This window comes from Amblyraja radiata, chromosome 3 (genome assembly GCF_010909765.2).
Source record: "Amblyraja radiata isolate CabotCenter1 chromosome 3, sAmbRad1.1.pri, whole genome shotgun sequence".
In the NCBI taxonomy this organism is placed as follows: domain Eukaryota; kingdom Metazoa; phylum Chordata; class Chondrichthyes; order Rajiformes; family Rajidae; genus Amblyraja; species Amblyraja radiata.
Window position 1 is genome coordinate 2118175 of NC_045958.1, and position 22337 is coordinate 2140511.

Consider the following 22337-nt stretch of genomic DNA (forward strand, 5'->3'; position numbering starts at 1 on the left):
AATATTAAACCCCAGCTAATACTCAAAGGTATTTACAGTATTCAACTCCTCAAACGATGACCCAGTCCTTTGTGCAACTGGTGTAACAAGCAGTGCGTAGGAAGAAACTGCAGATGCAGATTTACACCGAAGATAGACACAAAATGCTGGAGTAACTCAGCGGGACAGGCAGCATCTCTGGAGAGAAGGAATGAGTGACATTTTGGGTCTGAAGAAGGGTCGAGACCTGAAACGTTACTCCATCATTTTGTGTCTACCATCGATGTAGCAAGCATTCAGACATGGCCTAATTCAAGGACCCAAGCAGTCGTTCCAGGTGCGACAAAGGTTCACCTGTATCTCCTCCAACCTCATCTACTGCATCCGCTGCTCTAGATGTCAGCTGATTTACATCGGGGAGACTAAGCGGAGGTTGGGCGATCGTTTCGCCGAACACCTCCGCTCAGTCCGCAATAACCGACCTGAACTCCCGGTGGCTCAGCACTTCAACTCCCCCTCCCATTCCCAATCCGACCTCTCTGTCCTGGGTCTCCTCCATTGCCAGAGTGAGCAACACCGGAAATTGGAGGAACAGTACCTCATATTCCGCCTGGGTTGCTTGCGTCCGGATGGCATGAACGTTGAATTCTCCCAGTTTTGCTAGCCCTTGCTGTCTCCTCCCCTTCCTTAACCCTCGAGCTGTCTCCTCCCATCCCCCCGCCCTCGGGCTCCTCCTCCTCCCTTTTTCCTTCCTTCTCCCCCCCACCCCCCATCAGTCTGAAGAAGGGTTTCGGCCCGAAACGTCGCCTATTTCCTTCGTTCCATAGATGCTGCTGCACCCGCTGAGTTTCTCCAGCATTTTTGTGTACCTATGGCCTAATAAATGCCAAGTAACCAGGCAATGAGCATCACCAGCAATATATTACCATTTCTTCATCATGTTTGTAAATGCTGAAACTCTTTGTTAGCTTTTACTTCATGAAAATCCGTGATATGATCTGTGATCTGTATATTTTATAGTAAATGATGTCTTAAAATAAGTTAAGTATGCTTAACATTTTACAGTGTAGGAGTGACCATTATAATCTCTGAAGATACTAGATTACACTCAATTAGTTTCTGGAAAAAAGTAACAAATTAAGGAGTAAAATCATTCACAATCACAATAATACTTTATTAGCCAAGTATGTTTTGCAACATAGGAGGAATTTCATTTGCCAAGTCAGTCATACAAATAAAAAGCAGCAGAACACACAAAACACATTTTAACATAAACATCCACCACAGAGACTCCACAAGTTCACATCCCAAGGATAAAACCAGTAACAGCAGTTTAAAACATTATATTTGGTATGGTTTAATTATTATAGTGTACAGTTCCAACATCGCACATTCATCAATGATCATTCCATTGTGAAAATGTAATGTTAGATTACTTCTGGACATCAAATATAACAATAGATTTAATTAACCATGAATATAGTTTACCCCCTCATCGGAAGTTAATTTGCTGAAATCACCTATTCATAAAGTGCGCTTTTTTTAATGTTGCTTCAAAATTGACAGGCTGGTTCATATTTGTCGTAACTGATGATACTCTATCTATCAACTAGTTGCAAGAAAAATAAACAGAAGATTGTAATCTTTTGCTTCAAACTTGACAATTTATATGTTTGAGCAGCTATTAAAGAAGTTATTATTTATAGCTTCACTGATATCCGACTTAGCGGTACACTGCAGGGTGCTGATTTGTTATAGTGCCCTTGGTCCTCCCAACTTGGAAACTCACAGGTATGTACCCGTCTGTATATTAAAAACAACGTCTGGTCTGGGCTGCATGCTGAGCATTGCTGTGCCAGGAACCAGCTGCGAATCACTGCTATCAACTGGTACTCCCAAAGCAATAAATCGTCCCTAGCCTAGTGTGGAGAGGTTGCCCGTGAAGGCCCATATTAATTTATTGCTGCAAGGGCACCAGCAGACAGCAGGGATTCACGCCAGGTTCTCAGTGCAGCAGAACTCAGCATGGGAGAGACAGAGGTGGCTGCTGCTCAACACTGAGACGTGGGGCAGGGAGGGAGGGTGAGTGTGGGCCATTGCTGGGGACTGGCTCTTGCTCTGTGCATAGACAGACCACCCAAGCCCTCTGATCTCTCTCAACACTGCCTGTTGGATGTGCTGGCAATTGCTGTCTTTCCCTTTCATTGTTTGGCTGCACGGCTCTACCTAGCCCAGCGATATCTTCCATCAACACCAACTACAACTGGCTTTCAGTGCCGATTCTGGTTCTCGGGAGCATATTCTGAGTATCCATCGATTTCAATTGTATGTTATTGCAAATGTCATCTGTTTAAAAAAAAAAGTAAATTAAAGTGATGGGAAACATATGTTTGGTCATCATTTATTACACACCATGATGATGTTTCCCAACACTATACAGTAAAATTCAATAGATCTGCAATGTTTAGTTCAGCTTAGTTTGGAGATAGAGTGTGGAAACAGGCCCTTCAACCCATCGAGTGTGCGCCGACCAGCGATCCCCATACACTAGTACTATCCTACACACTAGGGACAATTTACAATCTTTACCAAAGCCAATTAACTTACAATCCTGTGCGTCTTTGGAATGGGGGAGGAAGCTGGAGCATCCGGAGAAAACCCACGAATATACAAGCCCCATGCAGACAAGACCCATAGTCAGGATCGAACCTGGGTCTCTGGCGCTGTAAGGCAGCAACTCTACCACTGCTCCACCAAGCCTCTAAACATACTGCAACTGATAAGTTGAAAGTCGATTAGTCAATCAAATTAATTTGGGGCCATCTCAGACCAGTTTCCAGTGAACAAAGATGAGTTTATTCCCTTCTGATTGACAGCAATTATCAATCCCATTCATTTGGGCACAACATTTAAAAATGCCTGGGTGACGTTTCATGTCAGGACCATTCTTCAGACTGAAGAAGGATCTCAACCCGAAACGTCACCCATTCCTTCTATCCAGACATGCTGCCTATCCCAGTTACTCCAGCATTATGTGTCAACTACTCAAGCATGCTCTGCCATTCAATCGGATCACGGTTGATCCAACCTTCACCTCAGTGTCATTGTTTTAAACTTTCTTCCCATATCTTAAGTTAGTTAGCTGCTATGGTGGATTGCAGCTTATTTTATGATTAATATTGTATTAGTGTCGTTTGGGTTTTTAATTTAATTCAGGGCATAGGGAAAATAAATAGAGTAAAGAATAACAGTGCGTACGTTAAGAGGAACTTTTAAATCACCATATTATTCTAAAATTATAAGATTTTATAAGATACTAAGATAGGTGGGGTTGTGGATAATGAAGTAGATTTTCAAAGTCTACAGAGAGATTTATGCCAGTTGGAAGAGTGGGCTGAATGATGGCAGATGGAATTTAATGCTGATAAGTGTGAGGTGCTACATCTTGGCAGGACAAATCAAATCAAAATAGGACGTACATGGTAAATGGTAGGGAATTGAAGAATGCAGGTGAACAGAGGGACCTGGGAATAACTGTGCACAGTTCCCTGAAAGTGGAATCTCATGTAGATAGGGTGGTAAAGAAAGCTTTTGGTGTGCTGGCCTTTATAAATCAGAGCATTGAGTATAGAAGTTGGGATGTAATGTTAAAATTGTACAAGGCATTGGTGAGGCCAATTCTGGAGTATGGTGTACAATTTTGGTCGCCTAATTATAGGAAGGATGTCAACAAAATAGAGAGAGTACAGAGGAGATTTACTAGAATGTTGCCTGGGTTTCAGCAACTAAGTTACAGAGAAAGGTTGAACAAGTTAGGGCTTTATTCTTTGGAGCGCAGAAGGTTAAGGGGGGACTTGATAGAGGTCTTTAAAATGATGAGAGGGATAGACAGAGTTGACGTGGATAAGCTTTTCCCACTGAGAGTAGGGAAGATTCAAACAAGGGGACATGACTTGAGAATTAAGGGACTGAAGTTTAGGGGTAACATGAGGGGGAACTTCTTTACTCAGAGAGTGGTGGCTGTGTGGAATGAGCTTCCAGCGAAGGTGGTGGAGGCAGGTTCGTTTTTATCATTTAAAAATAAATTGGATAGTTATATGGACGGGAAAGGAATGGAGGGTTATGGTCTGAGCGCAGGTATATGGGACTAGGGGAGAATACATGTTCGGCACGGACTAGAAGGGTCGAGATGGCCTGTTTCCGTGCTGTAATTGTTATACGGTTATATGGTTATTAGAATGAGACAGTTTTAAGTGACAATCAGATAATTGGTTACAGTTGTATAGAACAAAACTAAATAGAAATGAGTCCTTAAAAGATGTTAATAGCTAAACCTGTTGATACACGATTTGGTCATGCACATAGAGAATGTATTTTTGTGCTGTAAGCGGCGTTTCAGACGACACTGTGGTGCAGCGGTAGAGTTGCTGCCTTGCAGCGAATGCAGCGCCGGAGACCCGGGTTTGATCCCGACTATGGGTGCTGTCGGTACGGTTCTTCCCGTGACCTGCGTGGCTTTTCTCCAAGATCTTTGGTTTCCTCCCACACTCCAAAGACGTACATGTTTGTAGGTTGATTGTCTTGGTAAATGTAAAAATTGTCCCTAGTGTTAAAATGCGAGGATCGCTGGTCATGCGGACCCGGTGGGCCTGTTTCCGTGCTGTATCTCTAAACTAATCTATGAATGTTCTTGAATTGGAATGAACATTTTTTGGACCAAAGGGAGAATCAACTGGAGATCCCTTTCCAGATCATTACCTAGGAGGTTAAAATCAAAGATAACAGCAGATACTGGATATCTAAAACAAAATAAAATGCCAGACCCGCAGGAATAGTAATAGAGTTTATATTTTGGATCAACCTGAAATATTAATTCTGTTTCTCTTCCCACAGATGTGCTGATCTATTAATTATTTCCAGCATTCTCTGTTTTTACAGAGAATACGGTGAAATGATTAGGTGTAGGAAGGAACTGCAGATGCTGTTTTACCGAAAACGTCATCTATTCCTTTTCTCTAGAGATGCTGCCTGACCCGCTGAGTTACTCCAGCATTTTGTGTCTATCTTCCATGTTGAAACAATTATTGGGTTGGAACACAATAGAACCAAGATCAAGTCAAGTCAAGAGAGTTTATTGTCATGTGTCCCTGATAGGACAATGAAATTCTTGCTTTGCTTCAGCACAACAGAATATAGTAGGCATGAATACAGAACAGATCAGTGTGTCCATATACCATGATATAAATATGTACACACATCAATAAGTAAGCAGATAAAGTGCAAATAACAGATAATGGTCTATTAATGTTCAGAGATTTGTTTCAGTTGAGTTTAATAGCCTGACGGCTGTGGGGAAGTAGCTATTTCTGAACCTGGACGTTGCAGTCTTCAGGCTCCTGTACCTTCTACCTGAAGGTAGCGGGGAGATGAGTGTGTGGCCAGGATGGTGTGGGTCTTTGATGAAACTGCCAGCCTTTTTGAAGCAGCAACTGCGATAAATCCCCTCGATGGAAGGAAGGTCAGAGCCGATGATGGACTGGGCAGTGGTCACTACTTTTTGTAGTAATTTCCGCTCCTGAGCGCTCAAGTTGCCGAACCAAGCCACGATGCAACCAGTCAGCATGCTCTCTACTGTGCACCTGTAGAAGTTAGAGAGAGGCCTCCGTGACAAACCGACTCTCCGTAATCTTCTCAGGAAGTAGAGGCGCTGATGTGCTTTCTTAATAATTGCATCAGTGTTTTCGGACCAGGAAAGATCTTCAGAGATGTGCACGCCCAGGAACTTGAAGCTCTTGACCCTCTCCACCATTGACCCATTGATATAAACGGGACTGTGGGTCCCCCTCCTACCCCTTCCAAAGTCCACAATCAGTTCCTTGGTTCTGCTGGTGTTGAGGGCCAGGTTATTGTGCTGGCACCATTTTGTCAGTTGATCGATCTCACTTCTATACTCTGACTCGTCCCCATCAGTGATACGTCCCACAACAGTGGTATCATCAGCGAACTTGATGATGGAGTTCGCACTATGACCGGCTACACAGTCATGAGTATGGAGTGAGTACAGCAGGGGGCTGAGCACGCAGCCTTGAGGTGCTCCCGTGCTGATTGTTATCGAGGTTGACACATTTCCACCAATACGAACAGTCTGTGGTCTTTGAATGAGGAAGTCGAGGATCTAATTGCAGAGCGATGCAAAGAGAACCAGATCTGAGAGTTTGGTAACCAGCTTGGAGGGGATGATTGTATTAAATGCCGAGCTGTAATCAATGAATAACAGCCTGACATATGAGTTTTTGTTGTCCATGTGGTCCAGTGCGGAGTGGAGGGCCAGCGAGATCGCATCCACCGTTGATCTGTTGTGGCGGTAGGCAAACTGCAGTGGGTCCAGATTTTTGTTGAGGTAGGAGTTGATTTGCGCCATGATCAACCTCTCAAAGCACTTCATCACCACCGACGTTAGTGCCACTGGTCGATAGTCGTTGAGGCACGTCACCTTACTCTTCTTGGGCACTGGTGTAATTGATGCCCTCTTAAAGCAGGTGGGAACTTTAGACCTCAGAAGTGAGAGGTTGAAAATGTCCCCGTCCACCTGTAACCACACCCTCCCAGCTAATTCTCTACTATTAGCTACTATAAGGGCGGCACAGTGGTGCCACGGTAGAGTTGTTGCCTTACAGTGCCAGAGACCCGGGTTCGATCCTGACTATAGGTGCTGTCTGTACGGGGTTTGTACGTCCTCCCTGTGACTGCTTGGGTGTTCCGGTTTCCTTCCACATTCCACAGATGTAGAGGTTTGTAGGTTAATTGGCTTTGGTAAAAATTGTAAATTGTCCCTAGTGTGTAGGATAGTCCTAGTGTACATAGATTGCTGCCCGACGTGGACGGTGCGCCATTGGGCCTGTTTCCATGCTGTATCTCTAAACTAAGATAGATTCTTTGGGGACAGTTAAATGAGAATGTGATCTGATACACAAGCTCCTGTGCTGCGTAGGTAGAAAACAAAAAGTTCCGTATTAGAGATAGAGCTTTGCGTATTTTAATGTTTTTCTTGTTGGTCTTTGAGGGTTGAAGAACATTTGTTTAGCATCTGCACTTTGGCTATTAAAAATACTTAAGATCAGTAATGGTATCGTAGATGGAACATCATCTGAGGAAAGAGTGGTCTATCCTTTAATGCTGATTTGTAAACATTTTAATTTTTGTGCGCAACTCATTTGTTTTTCTAATTTGCCAGTATGATTACAGGGATGAGGAATATTAAGTATGTTTGTTGTGGAGAGGCAGTGGTTCTTTCTCTTGGATCAAAGAAGGTTGACAGGGCATAGACACAGTAGGCTTGAGTAACTCTGGGCCAGGTAGCATCTCTGGAGAAAAGGAATAGGTAATGTTTCGGGTCGAGACCCTTCCTCCGACTGATGTTATCTCAGACTGATGTCTGAAGAAGGGTCTCGACCCAAAACGTCACCTATTCCTTTCACCAGAGATGCTGCCGGACCAGCTGAGTTACTCCATCTTCTTGTGCCGATCCTTGTTGTTAACCGGAAGCTTCACTTCCCTCCTACACAAGGTTGACAGGATGTTTAGTAGAGGTTTGCATGATTGTGATTGGTTCAGCTGAGAGGCTATTCTCATTAGCAGATGGTTTAAGAAACAAGACCACATACCATTTTAAGTAAAAGGTTTTGAGGAAAGACATGTTTTACACAGAATGTTTAAGAAGGAACTGCAGATGCTGGTACTGTTTCGATATGTTCTATGTGATGTTATTCAGATCTTGTCCTTCTTGTATCTAGACCTATATATGGGCATAAGGCACACAAAAGTGCTGGAGAAATTCAGCGGGTGCAGCAGCATCTATGGAGCGAAGGAAATAGGCAATGTTTCGGGCCGAAACCCTTCTTCAGACACAGAATGGTTGGGATCTGGAACTCGCTTCCTGTTAGCATGTGGAAACAAAATTAATCAGTGCCTACAGAAGAAAATTGGAACAGGTGTTTGAGAGTGATTAAGTTGCAGAACTAGATGGGTGGATAGCATAGCTGTACCAGAACAAGCATAGAACTCGATGGGCAGATTGTCTACCTCCTCAGCTGTAACAACTTCATGATTCTGTAATTCTTAATGCATCATTAATTGGAATGCTATTTTGTGAATCAACATATAAAGTTTCATAATGTTATTACAGAGATTAAAACTGTCCATCGGGGCATGGATCCATTGGCCTTGGTCAATACGTTTGACTAATTCTAATTACCATTATTTTCACTTGAATGACTTAGGAATATATTTTTGGAAGCTGCCCAGGTTTCTTAATTTTAGTTACAGAAACTATATTTATAGTCCCCGGTTCCCCATTATCAACAACAATCTCTCAATTGCTGTTCTAAAGAGGATTATCTAGCTATAATCACATTGCAATTTGTAACAGTTTGGCTGTCACATTTTGTATAACAGAAAAAACACTTCCGAAGAATTTCATCGGCTATATAATGCTAAATTATTTTGAGTGATATAGATTAGATTAGATTAGATTAGATCCTTTATTTGTCATTCAGACCTTACGGTCTGAACGAAATGTCGTTACCTGCAGCCATACATACAATAATACAATAATAAACAACAGAACAGACAGTAAACACAAATTAACATCCACCACAGTGAGTCCACCAAGCACCTCCTCACTGTGATGGAGGCAAAAATCTTAGGGCTGCAGTCTCTTCCCTCCTCTTCTCCCTCTGCGCTGAGGCGATACCCCACCGGGCGATGGTAAGTCAGTCCCGCGGCTCACCGAGCTCCGCGAACGGGCCGGCTCAAACACCGCGGCCCGGGGTGGTCGAAGCTGCCGCCCTCCAGTCCAGCGGACGCAGCTGTTGACGACGTCGTCCACTGGCCCGCGGCCGAACCCCGGACTCAGGCCGCCGCCACCAGAACGCCGTCTCAGCCACCGGAGCACCGTTCCAGCCCCGAGCCGGGTCGCCCTCACGTGAGCGTCTTAGCCCCGCGCCAGGCCGACCCCACGGGAGCGCCGTTACCCTCGAGCTGGGCCGCCCCGACGGGAGCGCCGTTACCCTCGAGCTGGGCCGCCCCCACGGGAGCGCCGTTACCCTCGAGCTGGGCCGCCCCCACGGGAGCGTCTCAGCCCCGCGCCAGGCCGACCCCATGGGAGCGCCGTTACCCTCGAGCTGGGCCGCCCCCACGGGAGCGCCGTTACCCTCGAGCTGGGCCGCCCCCACGGGAGCGCCGTTTCCCTTGGGCTGGGCCGCCCCGACGGGAGCGCCGTTACCCTCGGGCTGGGCCGCCCACATGGGAGCGTCTCAGCCCCGCGCCAGGCCACCCTCACGAGAGCGTCACAGCCCCTCACGGGAGCACCGTTCCAGCCCCGAGCTGGGCCGCCCTCACGGGAGCGAGCCCAGGGCGAGTCCTGACAGGCTCTGCCTCCGGAGCCTTGAGGTCGCCAGCTCCGCCATTAGGCCTCAGCGCAGACGGAGGCAGAGAAGGGGGATATGACAAAAAAGTCGCATTCCCCCGAAGGGAGAGACAGCAAGCCCTGTTTCAACCCCCCCACCCCCCCCCCCCCACACATAAACACAACCTAAAACCAAAAACGTAGCTAAACAAAACGAAAAAAACAACACAAAAAAGTAAAAACAAACGGACTGCAGGCGAGCCGCAGCCGTTCACCAGCGCCGCCACTTCCGGATATGAAAAGTGCTACATAATGGCAAGCCTGGTTTTGTGCATGTATAAACAACAGTTGATATGAATATAGACATTAAATGGGGAGTGAAAAGAAAGCCTCACTGGATACAAGTTCAGTGATCTACTATTTAAATAAAATGCTTCATAATAAAATATTTACCACAATTATAGAATATGTATTGCAGGCTCTGTTTTCGTTGATGACATTAACCATTAAAGTTAATCTTTATTTTTTTAACAGTTCCCATTACTTATTGTAAAACAATATTCATGTTAATTATTAAAGTACCTAATAAAGTGCTTCATAGCCCTACAGTCTTTGATAAATGAAAATAGTACATTAATCTGGGAAACTACCTTCATTAAAATAAACATAAGCTATTTAGAAAAACTGTTTTAATTTATTTTCTTGATATTGTTACTGTACATTAGACTCAATGGTTTCCTTTCTCATGAACCAGTGTAAGCCATGCTTTTGTAGTTGTGCCAAGTATCTTGGATAATGTTGGCGTTATTCCCATATGAGATGCTGAAGAGTAATCCATTAGTAACGATGTGTTTGATAAGAGCATGCTGTTGATATTGTTTAGTTTTCTTTTCCATGGCCCAAAGTGGAGTCTTGTGTAAGAGCTCAGTGTCCATGAGATCTCAAAAGTCAAGCCAGGAAGTACGAAGAAGGGTCTCGACCCGAAACGTCGCCTGTTCCTTTTCTCCAGGCTGCCTGGCCCACTGAGACGCTCCAGCATTTTATGTCTATCAATGGTATCGGTTGAGAATTAGCTTTGATATTGGAAGCCTGTAGCCAGTGGTGTACTGCAGCAATTGTTGATTTGTTTCCTCATATTAATAATATGGATGCATCATAGAAGATATGATTTGTAAGTTTACACATGACATGAAAATTGATAGTGTTAATAATGAGTAGGTGGCTACAGAATAAGACTGATCTGTTGCTAAGGCGTGCAGAATTGTGCCAGATAAAATGGAATGTTTTTGACTGAAATGCTGCATTTTGGGAGGTCTAATAAGACTGGTACATACACCATGAATCGTCGAGCCTTCGGGAGTATTGTGGATCACAGGGACCTCAGAATACAAGGCCAAGAGCCCTTAAAGATGGCAACATCGAAACATTAGGTTGTTTGGTGTGTGTACAGCATATTTACCTCCATCTAATGGAGTATGGAATATGAGAACAGGGAAATACTGGTGTACGAATGTAAAATGTTAGTTAGGCTATTAGTGTACTGTGTGTACTTCTGGTCCCCACACCATAGGTAGGACATGTACTGGAGAGGGTGCAGAGGATATTCATCAGTATAGGAAGGAATTCTATACTATACATCAGTATAGTATAGGATTCTATAGTTAGTGGAATCAAGGGATATGGGGAGAAGGCAGGCACGGGTTTTTTATTGGGGACGATCAGCCATGATCACAATGATGGCGGTGCTGGCTCGAAGGGCCGAATGGCCTCCTCCTGCACCTATTTTCTATGTTTCTATGTAACTGCTGATGCTGGTTTAAACTGATGACCCTTAACATAGAAACATAGAAATTAGGTGCAGGAGTAGGCCATTCGGCCCTTCGAGCCTGCACCGCCATTTAATATGATCATGGCTGATCATCCAACTCAGTATCCCGTACCTGCCTTCTCTCCATACCCTCTGATCCCCTTAGCCACAAGGGCCACATCTAACTCCCTCTTAAATATAGCCAATGAACTGGCCTCGACTACCCTCTGTGGCAGAGAGTTCCAGAGATTCACCACTCTCTGTGTGAAAAAATTTCTTCTCATCTCGGTTTTAAAGGATTGCCCTCTTATCCTTAAGCTGTGACCCCTTGTCCTGGACTTCCCCAACATCGGGAGCAATCTTCCTGCATCTAGCCTGTCCAACCCCTTAAGAATTTTGTAAGTTTCTATAAGATCCCCTCTCAATCTCCTAAATTCTAGAGAGTATAAACCAAGTCTATCCAGTCTTTCTTCATAAGACAGTCCTGACATCCCAGGAATCAGTCTGGTGAACCTTCTCTGCACTCCCTCTATGGCAATAATGTCCTTCCTCAGATTTGGAGACCAAAACTGTACGCAATACTCCAGGTGTAGTCTCACCAAGACCCTGTACAACTGCAGTAGAACCTCCCTGCTCCTATACTCAAATCCTTTTGCTATGAAAGCTAACATACCATTCGCTTTCTTCACTGCCTGCTGCACCTGCATGCCTACTTTCAATGTTTTCAAAAGGGAACTGCAGATGCTGGAATATCGAAGGTACACAAAATTGCTGGGGAAACTCAGCGGGTGCAGCAGCATCTATGGAGTGAAGGAAATAGGCGACGTTTCGGGCCGAAACCCTTCTTCAGACCGTTTCGGCCCGAAGGTTTTCGGCCCGAAACGTCGCCTATTTCCTTCACTCCATAGATGCTGCTGCACCCGCTGAGTTTCCCCAGCAATTTTGTGTACCTTTGCCTACTTTCAATGACTGGTGTACCATGACACCCAGGTCTCGCTGCATCTCCCCTTTTCCTAATCGGCCACCATTTAGATAATAGTCTGCTTTCCTGTTTTTGCCACCAAAATGGATAACCTCACATTTATCCACATTATACTGCATCAGCCAAACATTTGCCCACTCGCCCAGCCTATCCAAGTCACCTTGCAGTCTCCTAGCATCCTCCTCACAGCTAACCCTGCCCCCCAGCTTAGTGTCATCCGCAAACTTGGAGATATTGCCTTCAATTCCCTCATCCAGATCATTAATATATATTGTAAATAGCTGGGGTCCCAGCACTGAGCCTTGCGGTACCCCACTAGTCACTGCCTGCCATTGTGAAAAGGACCCGTTTACTCCTACTCTTTGCTTCCTGTTTGCCAGCCAGTTCTCTATCCACATCAATACTGAACCCCCAATGCCGTGTGCTTTAAGTTTGTATACTAATCTCTTATGTGGGACCTTGTCGAAAGCCTTCTGGAAGTCCAGATACACCACATCCACTGGTTCTCTCCTATCCACGCTATTAGTTACATCCTCGAAGAATTCTATAAGATTCGTCAGACATGATTTACCTTTTGTAAATCCATGCTGACTTTGTCCAATGATTTCACCACTTTCCAAATGTGCTGCTATCCCATCTTTAATAACTGACTCTAGCAGTCTCGACCCGAAACGTCACCCATTCCTTCTCACCAGAGATGCTGCCTGTCCCGCTGAGTTACTCCAGCATTTTGTGTCTGTATTAATCAGTATATTACCTGAAATGGAGTGCCTCAGTTAAGTGGAGAGACTAGATCGCCGTTTTTTTGGAATGGAATAATTTGAGGGGACTGTCATTGAAGTATATATCATTTCAAAAAAATTAGATTGAGCAAATAATAAGAAACTTTTCTCGACACAGTAGTGTCGAAGACCAGAGGGCATAAGTTTAACGTAAAAGGTAGGAAATTTAGAAAGGTTCTGAGGAAGAACTTTTCGCCCATAGGTGATAAATCTGTAACACACTGATGGTGGAAACAGAGCTTCTCACTGCATTTAAAAAGTAGTAGAACTTGAATCTCTAAAGCAGAGGAGACTAAAAGCCAGCTGTTGGAAAATGTGATTAGTATAAAAAGACACTCAATGGTCAACATGGACATGGTAGACAAATAGTTCTATGATATATTACTCAATGGTTCTCTGATATATTACTATAATATCTGACATCTAGTCGATGTTAGGGAAGCTTGGAGACACCATGAGATAAGCATTTGTCACAAAAGCCTCTGACCTGCGCTAAAACCTAAAGTAATTATGTTGCTGGTGTTCCAACTCCTGGCCATTGATGTTCTCCTTTGTTGTTGATGATGACAATATAATACTGCTAAATGTCAATTGGAGATGGCTTATGTTTCTTGAGGTTACCAATGCACGTAACTCCCTTGTTACTGGAGACATTACAGAATCTACAAATCACAACTAAATATTGGTGCAGAATAATTACAGAATTGATGTGAAAAAGACAAAATGTATACACAAAAGTGAAATAGTTTACCAAGTACCATGGCTGGCCAGTGACATTGGGAGGCCACAAGGGATTTACTCTGGAAACCCTTGAACTATTCTTGATCGGACTTTGCTGACTTTACCTTGCACTAAACATTATTCCCTTATCATGTATCCAAACACTGTAAATGGATCGATTATAATCATGTATTGTCTTTCTGTTGACTGGTTAGCACGCGCCAAAAGCTTTTCACTGTACCTCGGTACACATGACAATAAACTAAATTGAAACGTACAAACTCCGTACAGACAGCACCCATAGTCAAGATCGAACCCGGGTACTGGCGCTGTTAGGCATCAACTTTACCACTGCACCACCTTGCCACAATTCAAGTGACTTTTTAAAAGAATGATACATTAAATGTTGAAACTTAGTGGAAATCCCCAAATGCAGAAAGACCTCGACAATGTCCAGAATAGGCGAGATAAACTGCAAGTGGCACGGTAGTATATGAGTCAGATACAATAGTTATTTCCAATTTAATTCATTCCTTCCTGTGTATCTTTTAATTAACTTTCTCTTTTGTTAATGCTGCAATCTGCAATGAGATTTTACAATAGAAAGATCATTTTCAAATGGATTGGATTTCATGCCAAATAAAATGGAAATTCCTGGGGTTTTTTAGAAATAGTTTTCATGATGCTTTTCACATCTGTTACAATTGTTACCACCATGACAACTGGAAAAAATGTCTTGCTCTACATTATTCAGCACTGTCCTTTCTACTCCTCCCTGTTGCTGACTAGCTTTTGGCCATTCCTCACTTCCCTTCACACTTCCAGACTATTATTTCCTCTCCACCCTGCCGTTAAGTGGCTTGCATGATGCTTCCAAGATATTCTTCCCACCCGGATTGGTTCTGGCCTGCGCTGCTACCAGCTACCATTTTATTTTACAGCTTGCTGCGTTCCAACTGTAAAACAGCAGCAATCTAGGTCACCAGGCATCCATCCCTTACAGTCTGCTACTAAACTGTAATTTAGCTTAGAGATACAGCGTGGAAACAGGCCCTTCGTCCCACCGAGTCCACGTCGACCAGCGATCCCCGCATATTAACACCATCCTACACACACTAGGGACAGTTTACATTTATACAAAACTAATTAACCTATCAACCTGTACGCCTTTGGAGTGTGGGAGGAAACTGAAGACCTCGGACAAAACCCACGTGGTCACGGGGAGATTATCAAACTCCGTACAGACAGCACCCGTAGTCGGGATCGAACCCGGGACTCTGGTGATGAAAGCATTGTGAGGCAGCAACTCTACCGCTGCACCACCATGCCGCCGTAATTGGAGCCAAAGAACAGGGTCAAATAGATTTTAAAAAACCCTGCTTGCCCACACACATAAATCCAGTCTTACCACGACTTTATATATGTGATATTTTATATATCTGTGGAGTAAATTTATTGAACAAAATAATCTAATGCCTTGATAAATGGCCGAGTGCTCTTTGTTCCAATTACTTCAGATGGCTTGATGGTTCCTTTTCAAGAAGCTGATTGCTTTTAAAGTAAAGCTTTCTTCAATTAAAATGTAAACGTCTGAAGTAAAGAAACATATTTTTTAAACTCTTGTTTCAAAGTACAATATAATCTTCAGGTTATAAGATCATAAGGTCATATGTGATATGAGCAGAATTCGGCCCATCAAGTCTACTCCGCCATTCAATCATGGATGATCATATGTTCCTTTCTGGTTTAAAATTGTCCCTTAATGTTGCATTTTGACCACAGTGAAATATGTGTTAGTGTAATATGAAGTGCTTGTAGATATTTGTAGCAAGTCGTTACTGCATAACATTTATGAATTGTTAACAGATATTTGATGAGATGTGTGTATTACCTAGCTTGGCCAAAGTTATCTCCTGTTACAGAATGATTGAATGAACAGAACACTAAATGTTTCTGAGATATTTAGAAGCATAGTAAAACAGTTCCATGTGTCTTTGTTCTAAACTTCACAAGTGTTAATAAATGTTTGAAAATGATCTGGAGTTATTTATATATTTTTAAACCCTTGTGAAGTTTAAAACAAAGACTGCAAGTAAGAATTTCATTGTTTAGTTTCGAGATACAGCGCGGAAACAGGCCCTTCGTCCCACCGACTCCGCACTAACCAGCGATCCCCGCACATTAACACTATTGTACACGCACTAGGGGCAATTTACATTTACACCAAGTCAATTAACCTACAAACCTGTACGTCTTTGGAGTGTGGGAGGAAATCGAAAGTCTCAGAGAAAATTCGCGGGGAGAATTTACAAACTCTGTATAGACAGCACCCGAGGTCGGGATCGAACCCTGGTCTCCAGCGCTGCAAGCATTCACTGCAAGGCAGCAACTCTACCGCTGTGCCACCGAGCCACTCACAGCTTCAAATTGATTTATGTTATTTCTGTGATTTTCTTTGCGGGTAATGCAGATGAACATTAGTGCTTAATGTTTCCTTGGTTTTATTTTCACACTGTTTTATTGTTCTGAAAAATGATGCAATAAAATATCTAGACTTCAGATTTCATTTCTTTAATCTCTTACACGTTGCTTCCTGGAAGGCTGTTGTGTTATGTGCCAAGCCTGAAGTTCCTCCAGGAGTTTTCTGGAATGCGCTTCTGTTTGACCAGAAATATCAGGTTGTTGGTTATTTTTAGGGGTTTCACAGCTCATTATCTGTATGTCAAAATTAAATGTGAGACCTCAAGGTGCCAGTCAATAGCACAAGTCAGCTTCAACAAATGTGACTACTTTCCCTTTTTGTGGCATTTAGTATTGCCATTAACTCATTGTGGGCTTTTTCCAAACTTTTGGATCTATAAAAAATGACGAGGAACATAATATTAATAGGTTTTCTGGTACTATATACCATTCTTATAGAAACTGTCATAGAAACTTACAAAATTCTTAAGGGGTTGGACAGGCTAGATGCAGGAAGATTGTTCCCGATGTTGGGGAAGTCCAGAACAAGGGGTCACAGTTTAAGGATAAGGGGGAAATCTTTTAGGACCGAGATGAGGAAAACATTTTTCACACAGAGAGTGGTGAATCTCTGGAATTCTCTGCCACAGAAGGTAGTTGAGGCCAGTTCATTGGCTATATTTAAGAGGGAGTTAGATGTGGCCCTTGTGGCTAAAGGGATCAGGGGGTATGGAGAGAAGGCAGGTACAGGATACTGAGTTGGATGATCAGCCATGATCATATTGAATGGCGGTGCAGGCTCGAAGGGCCGAATGGCCTACTCCTGCACCTATTTTCTATGTTTCTATGTTTCTCATAAATACATTTTAAAATCTCTGCAGCGGATAATTTGCAGTGACATCTTTGTATTTTGCTGTAACTCTGAATTGGAGATGTGACCAATCTACAAATATGTTTTATTTAAATTGTATTGAACAATCTCATGGGTTGGGAAACAATATCCCAGAAATAGCTGGAAGGTTAGCAATTACCAATTTTTATGTTTTTTTATGCATAAATAATCCAGCATTTCAAGCAAGTTATAGATTTTCTGTGAGTTGTGACTGATTTAGTGACTGATTTACACCATTCTGTTGCTGGCCTCATGAAATCATGTTACCTTCCAATTTTCCCCAAATGTCATGAAAATGCTGTAATTGAATAGTGATGAAGAATGAATCTTGTCACAAAGACTTATGGTTGGAAATTCATGGCTTAAAGTCTCAGTTAATGTCTTAATTCACAACCCCCATGTGAAACTCATCCCCGAAAGAGAAAAAAATTGAAACTGCTAAGTTTCATTTCTGCAGCTGGTGGTTCCTAGAGGCATTTTAAATTTTAATCTTTCAGTTTCATTTTCCTTTCAGCAAATAGTTTTTTTCCAAACCAAAACCCATTTTTCCCTGCTCTTTATCTCTGTGTAATTTGGATGCCACATAGAACAGTTCCGGCCACAAGAATAGACTCTTCATAAATTCATATGTTATAGGAGCAGAATTAGGTCCAATTGGCCCATCACGTCTACTGTCAACTACTGCTAACTACTTCCTTCGCCCCATAACCCCTGATACTCTTCAGCCCATCATGTTTGTGCCCAGCGGTCCCCCTCTCTCCTCCCCCCCTCTCCTCCCCCCTCTCCCCCCCTCCAACCTCCCCACCTCTCTCCCCTCTACTCTCTTGCCCCCTCCTCCCCTCCCCCCCCCTCTCTCTCCCCCTCTCTCTCTCTCCTCCTCCTCTCTCTCCCCCCTCTCTCATAGAAATTAGGTGCAGGAGTAGGCCATTCGGCCCTTCGAGCCTGCACCGCCATTCAATATGATCATGGCTGATCATCCAACTCAGTATCCTGTACCTGCCTTCTCTCCATACCCCCTGATCCCTTTAGCCACAAGGGCCACATCTAACTCCCTCTTAAATATAGCCAATGAACTGGCCTCAACTACCTTCTGTGGCAGAGAATTCCAGAGATTCACCACTCTCCCCCCCTTTTCCCCTCCTCTCCCTCTCCCCCTCTCCCCATCCTGTCTCCCCCTGTGTGTATGGGAGGTGGTTAGTGTGCTTGTGAAGCCGCAGCACCTCCCCACCGCGCGTTGAGGGGGACAGACCCAGCGGGTTTGCACTTGGTCTAGTGATCCTTATTCTCCCCCATTCTCTGCATGTACATGTGTCTATCTGAAAGCCTCGTAAACACCAGTATTATATCTACTTTCACTGCCATCCTGGCAGCGGGTTCCAGACATCTACCACCTACCTCATTTTCTTGTAAAACACAGCTAAATCCTACCCAGAAGAATCCTTTCCAACAGCTTCCCCACCACAGATGTGAGGCTCACCAGCCTATGATTTCCTATACTATTTTATTTTCCAGTTCTGTATTATTATAATTAGTCGCTTAACAGGATGAGAGTTGGGATCAACATTTATGATTTCCCAGATGCACCATGCACCTCTCTGCCCGTCAGCACTTCATGAAGTTTACAGGGCATTAACAAAGCAATGAGTAACATTTATGTTGCCTAAATAGCGTAAAACATGTCCGCGCACATCACTTGGGTTTAATGGAATGTATCTGGAGTGATGATCATAGATTTAATCAAATAGGTAGGTTTTAACAAATGCCTTTAAGGAGCAAGAGTGGATGAGGTTAAAAAAAAAGAGAGATTTAGAGAAAATAATTAAATAAACAATTACAGTTTGTGGGGGAGGATTTAATAGGAACCTGAGGGGTAACTCAGGTTGGGACATGTTGGATGGTCTGGGTAAGTTGGTGCAGATGGGACATGTTGGACAAGTTGGGCCGAAGGACCTGTTTCCACGTTGTATGACTCTAAACTAAAACATCATCCATTCAGGTTAACTTTTAAATAGTGACCTCTTGAAAGTGTTGATATTTCGAGGAAGGGACCTTGGTGCCCTTGTAATATTTCACCGAAAGTTAATCTGCAAGTGCAAGTAAGTAATTAAGAAGGCAATGTTTGTTAGGCTTTAGTGCAAGTAGATTATAGTGCAAGAGAAGAGACATTGTGTATTAGTTTTACAGAGCCCTTATGCGATCGATGAAGAGCAATAAAGGTTCATAAGAATGATCCTGGGATAACAGGTTGTGTGGGAAGGAACTGCAGATTCTGGTTGACACCAAAGATAAATACAAAATGCTGGAGTAACTCAGCGGGACAGGCAGCATCTCTGGAGAGAAGGGATGGGTGACATCTCGGGTCAAGACCCTTCTTCAGAGGTCTCGACCCGAAAAGTCACCCATTCCTTCTCTCCGGAGATGCTGCATGTCCCGCTGAGTTACTCCAGCATTTTGTGTCTATAACAGGCTGTGTTATCTGGGCCTATATTTTCTTATGTTCAGAACAAAGAGATGATTAATGAGACTAAACTAAACTAAAAGAGTTGAAGTTATGATAGGTTTATATGTGTGTGAATCAGCAAATACCAGCATGCGATATCCAAAACTGATTAACCTCACAACCAACAGCTTAGATCGAATTTCTGCTGTCCTACCATATTAACTCACGAATGGTGGTAGATAAATAAATGTGAACAGGCAAACAGGAATGGATAATACATGGTTTTGCAGTGACATCCTGAAAATGAATTTTTCTAGAAGTGTATAAAATCATGAGGGGAATAGATTGGGTAGGTGCACAGAGTCTCTTGCCCAGAGTAGGGGAATACCTAAGGATATACGTTTAAGGTGACGGGGAAAATATTTAATAGGAATCTGAGGGGTAACCTTTTCACACAAAAGGTGGTGGGTGTATGGATCAAGCTGTCAGAGGAGGTATTTGAGGCAGGTACTATCTTAACGTTTCAGAAGTAATTAGACAGGTACATGGATGGGACAGGTTTGGAGGGATATGGGCCAAATGGTAGGGTGGGACTAGTGTAGTTGGGACGTTGGCTGGTGTGGGCAAGTTGGGCCCACGGGCCTGTTTCCACACTGTATCACTCTATGACCCTATGATTCCAAATCATATTAAATTGCATAAAAATTCTTAAGGGTCTTGATATAGATGCAGAAATGATGTCTCCTCCAACTGGGGTGCCAAAACCTGTGGGCAGAGTCTCATGAGTGAGATGAGAAAAACATGTCTTCACTCAGAAAGTAGTCTCCTTTGAATTTTCTGTGTAGAATGTCTGCGGAGGCTTAGTTGCTGATATATTGCAACTAATGATGGGTAGAATTTAAGGTATGAAGGGAATTGTGTTAGTGCAGGGAAAGCAATCCTGAAGTAAGAGACTAACAAGTCAAGTTTATTGCCACATGCATGGATATGCGGAGGTACAGGTACAATTACTTGACATGGCAAATAAGATATGAAGAGTGGGTGACTCCTGTTTCTTCCCCTTGTATTCTCTTTTGATGGAATAGATGGAAAATATCCAGTTCAATGGCTTGTCTCAACATGCACTGATCCACCAGTTTCTTGACTGATATTTTGTGCTTAAAGAACCAATTTAACTGCATTTTGGAATTGAAAATGATCATTTTTATATTTTCTGTTCAGTTTAAGCTTGGCTCTGTGGAATTGCAAGCCGTCCCTGACTCAACAGAAGTCATCAATGAGCTCATCAACTTTGTGTTCCATCGCAACGCAGAGCTACGAGGAAAAAATGACCACCTGCAACAGGAAAACACGAGACTTTTGAGTGAGCGTAACTACAGCTTGGAAAAGTAAGTTATAAGGTGGAGCTTCTTGACATTGAAGCTCAGAAGAAGTTTCTTTTTAAAGTTGTAAGAGATTTTCTGAATACTTTTGATAATGATTTTAGGAATGATCAAATTCTACCAGCTGAACTATTCTTGATGGTGGAGTGCAAATTCTCAATTCAATTTGGTCATAACTTGAGCAAGATGTTTAAATCACCAAGTTATTTTTCTTTTACATTTGGGCCGATCAATGATCATGTTACGAGATGAGTAATCGGAGAGAAGACTGTTGTGATAATCCAGAGATGTAGGTTCAAATACCACAAAGGATTGAATTGTATTCAGGAAATTAAAAAAATCTGGCTATAAAAGTCCTGCAGCCTTTGTGGGTGGCCATAAAAATGACCTGATTGTCATCAACAATCTCACTAAAAAGCCTTTGATTTTTATTCAGTCTTGCCTTTTGTATTGTAATTGTCTATTAGCACTGTTGAATGCCAAGGCACTCTTTTGTTGCAAAATGTTGCAAGGAGCAGTAATAAAAAATAATTAAACTAGCTAGTATTTAACAGAGCGTTTCAATATATATATATAGAAACATAGAAACATAGAAAATAGGTGCAGGAGTAAGCTATTCGACCCTTAAAGCCTGCACCGCCATTCAATATGATCATGGCTGATCATCCAACTAAGTATCCTGTACCTGCCTTCTCTCCATACCCCCTGATCCCTTTAGCCACAAGGGCCACATCTAACTCCCTCTTAAATATAGCCAATGAACTGTGGCCGCAACTACCTTCCGTGGCAGAGAATTCCAGAGATTCACCACTCTATGTGTGAAAAATGTTTTCCTCATCTCGGTCCTAAAAGACTTCCCTCTTATCCGTAAACTGTGACCCCTTGTTCTGGACTCCCCCAAGATCGGGAACAATCTTCCTGCATCTAGCTTGTCCAACCCCTTAAGAATTTTGTAAGTTTCTATAAGATCCCCCCTCAATCTCCTAAATTCTAGCGAGTACAAACCAATTCTATCCAGTCTTTCTTCATATGAAAATATATATAGTATCCCCAACTTTTTTCATTTTATATTCTTACCCTTTAGACCCAGCATACACTCTCTGTCAAATGGTTTCCTGACATTGACAGTACATACAACTGGCCTCTCCACTAGATTCATCCCTGTAAAAGACACACTAAATGTTTCAGACTACCCTGGAAAATATTATTTATTAAAAATTGTGGAAATTTGCTGGCGTTTGTAATATGTCCCATAGATCAATCAAGCAGCTAATATCTAACCAGTAAAAGTGCCAAAAGCTCTACATCCCAGCCATGGAATATCCCGTCCTACTGCCAAGATGGATCTATGAGCTTTGGCAGCATTATGGTGCACAGTTACAACGGAGTGGTACTGGGGATCCTTGACTCAGAGCTCGATGAATTGTATAGCATTAAATCTTAGCTGAAGAACACTGTTGAAAGTTGGACTGCTGAGCTTACTAAAC

General features: G+C 43.0%; 1 protein-coding gene across 1 annotated transcript in view; it reads left to right on the plus strand.

Annotated features, from left to right (window-relative positions):
* The window catches only part of xrcc4 (X-ray repair cross complementing 4), a 407425-nt gene that overhangs the window by 134594 nt on the left and 250494 nt on the right, over positions 1-22337 (plus strand). The window contains exon 4 of the mRNA XM_033017231.1: positions 20690-20856. Coding sequence (XP_032873122.1) covers positions 20690-20856 — 167 coding nt within the window. The remainder of the gene's footprint in view (positions 1-20689; positions 20857-22337) is intronic.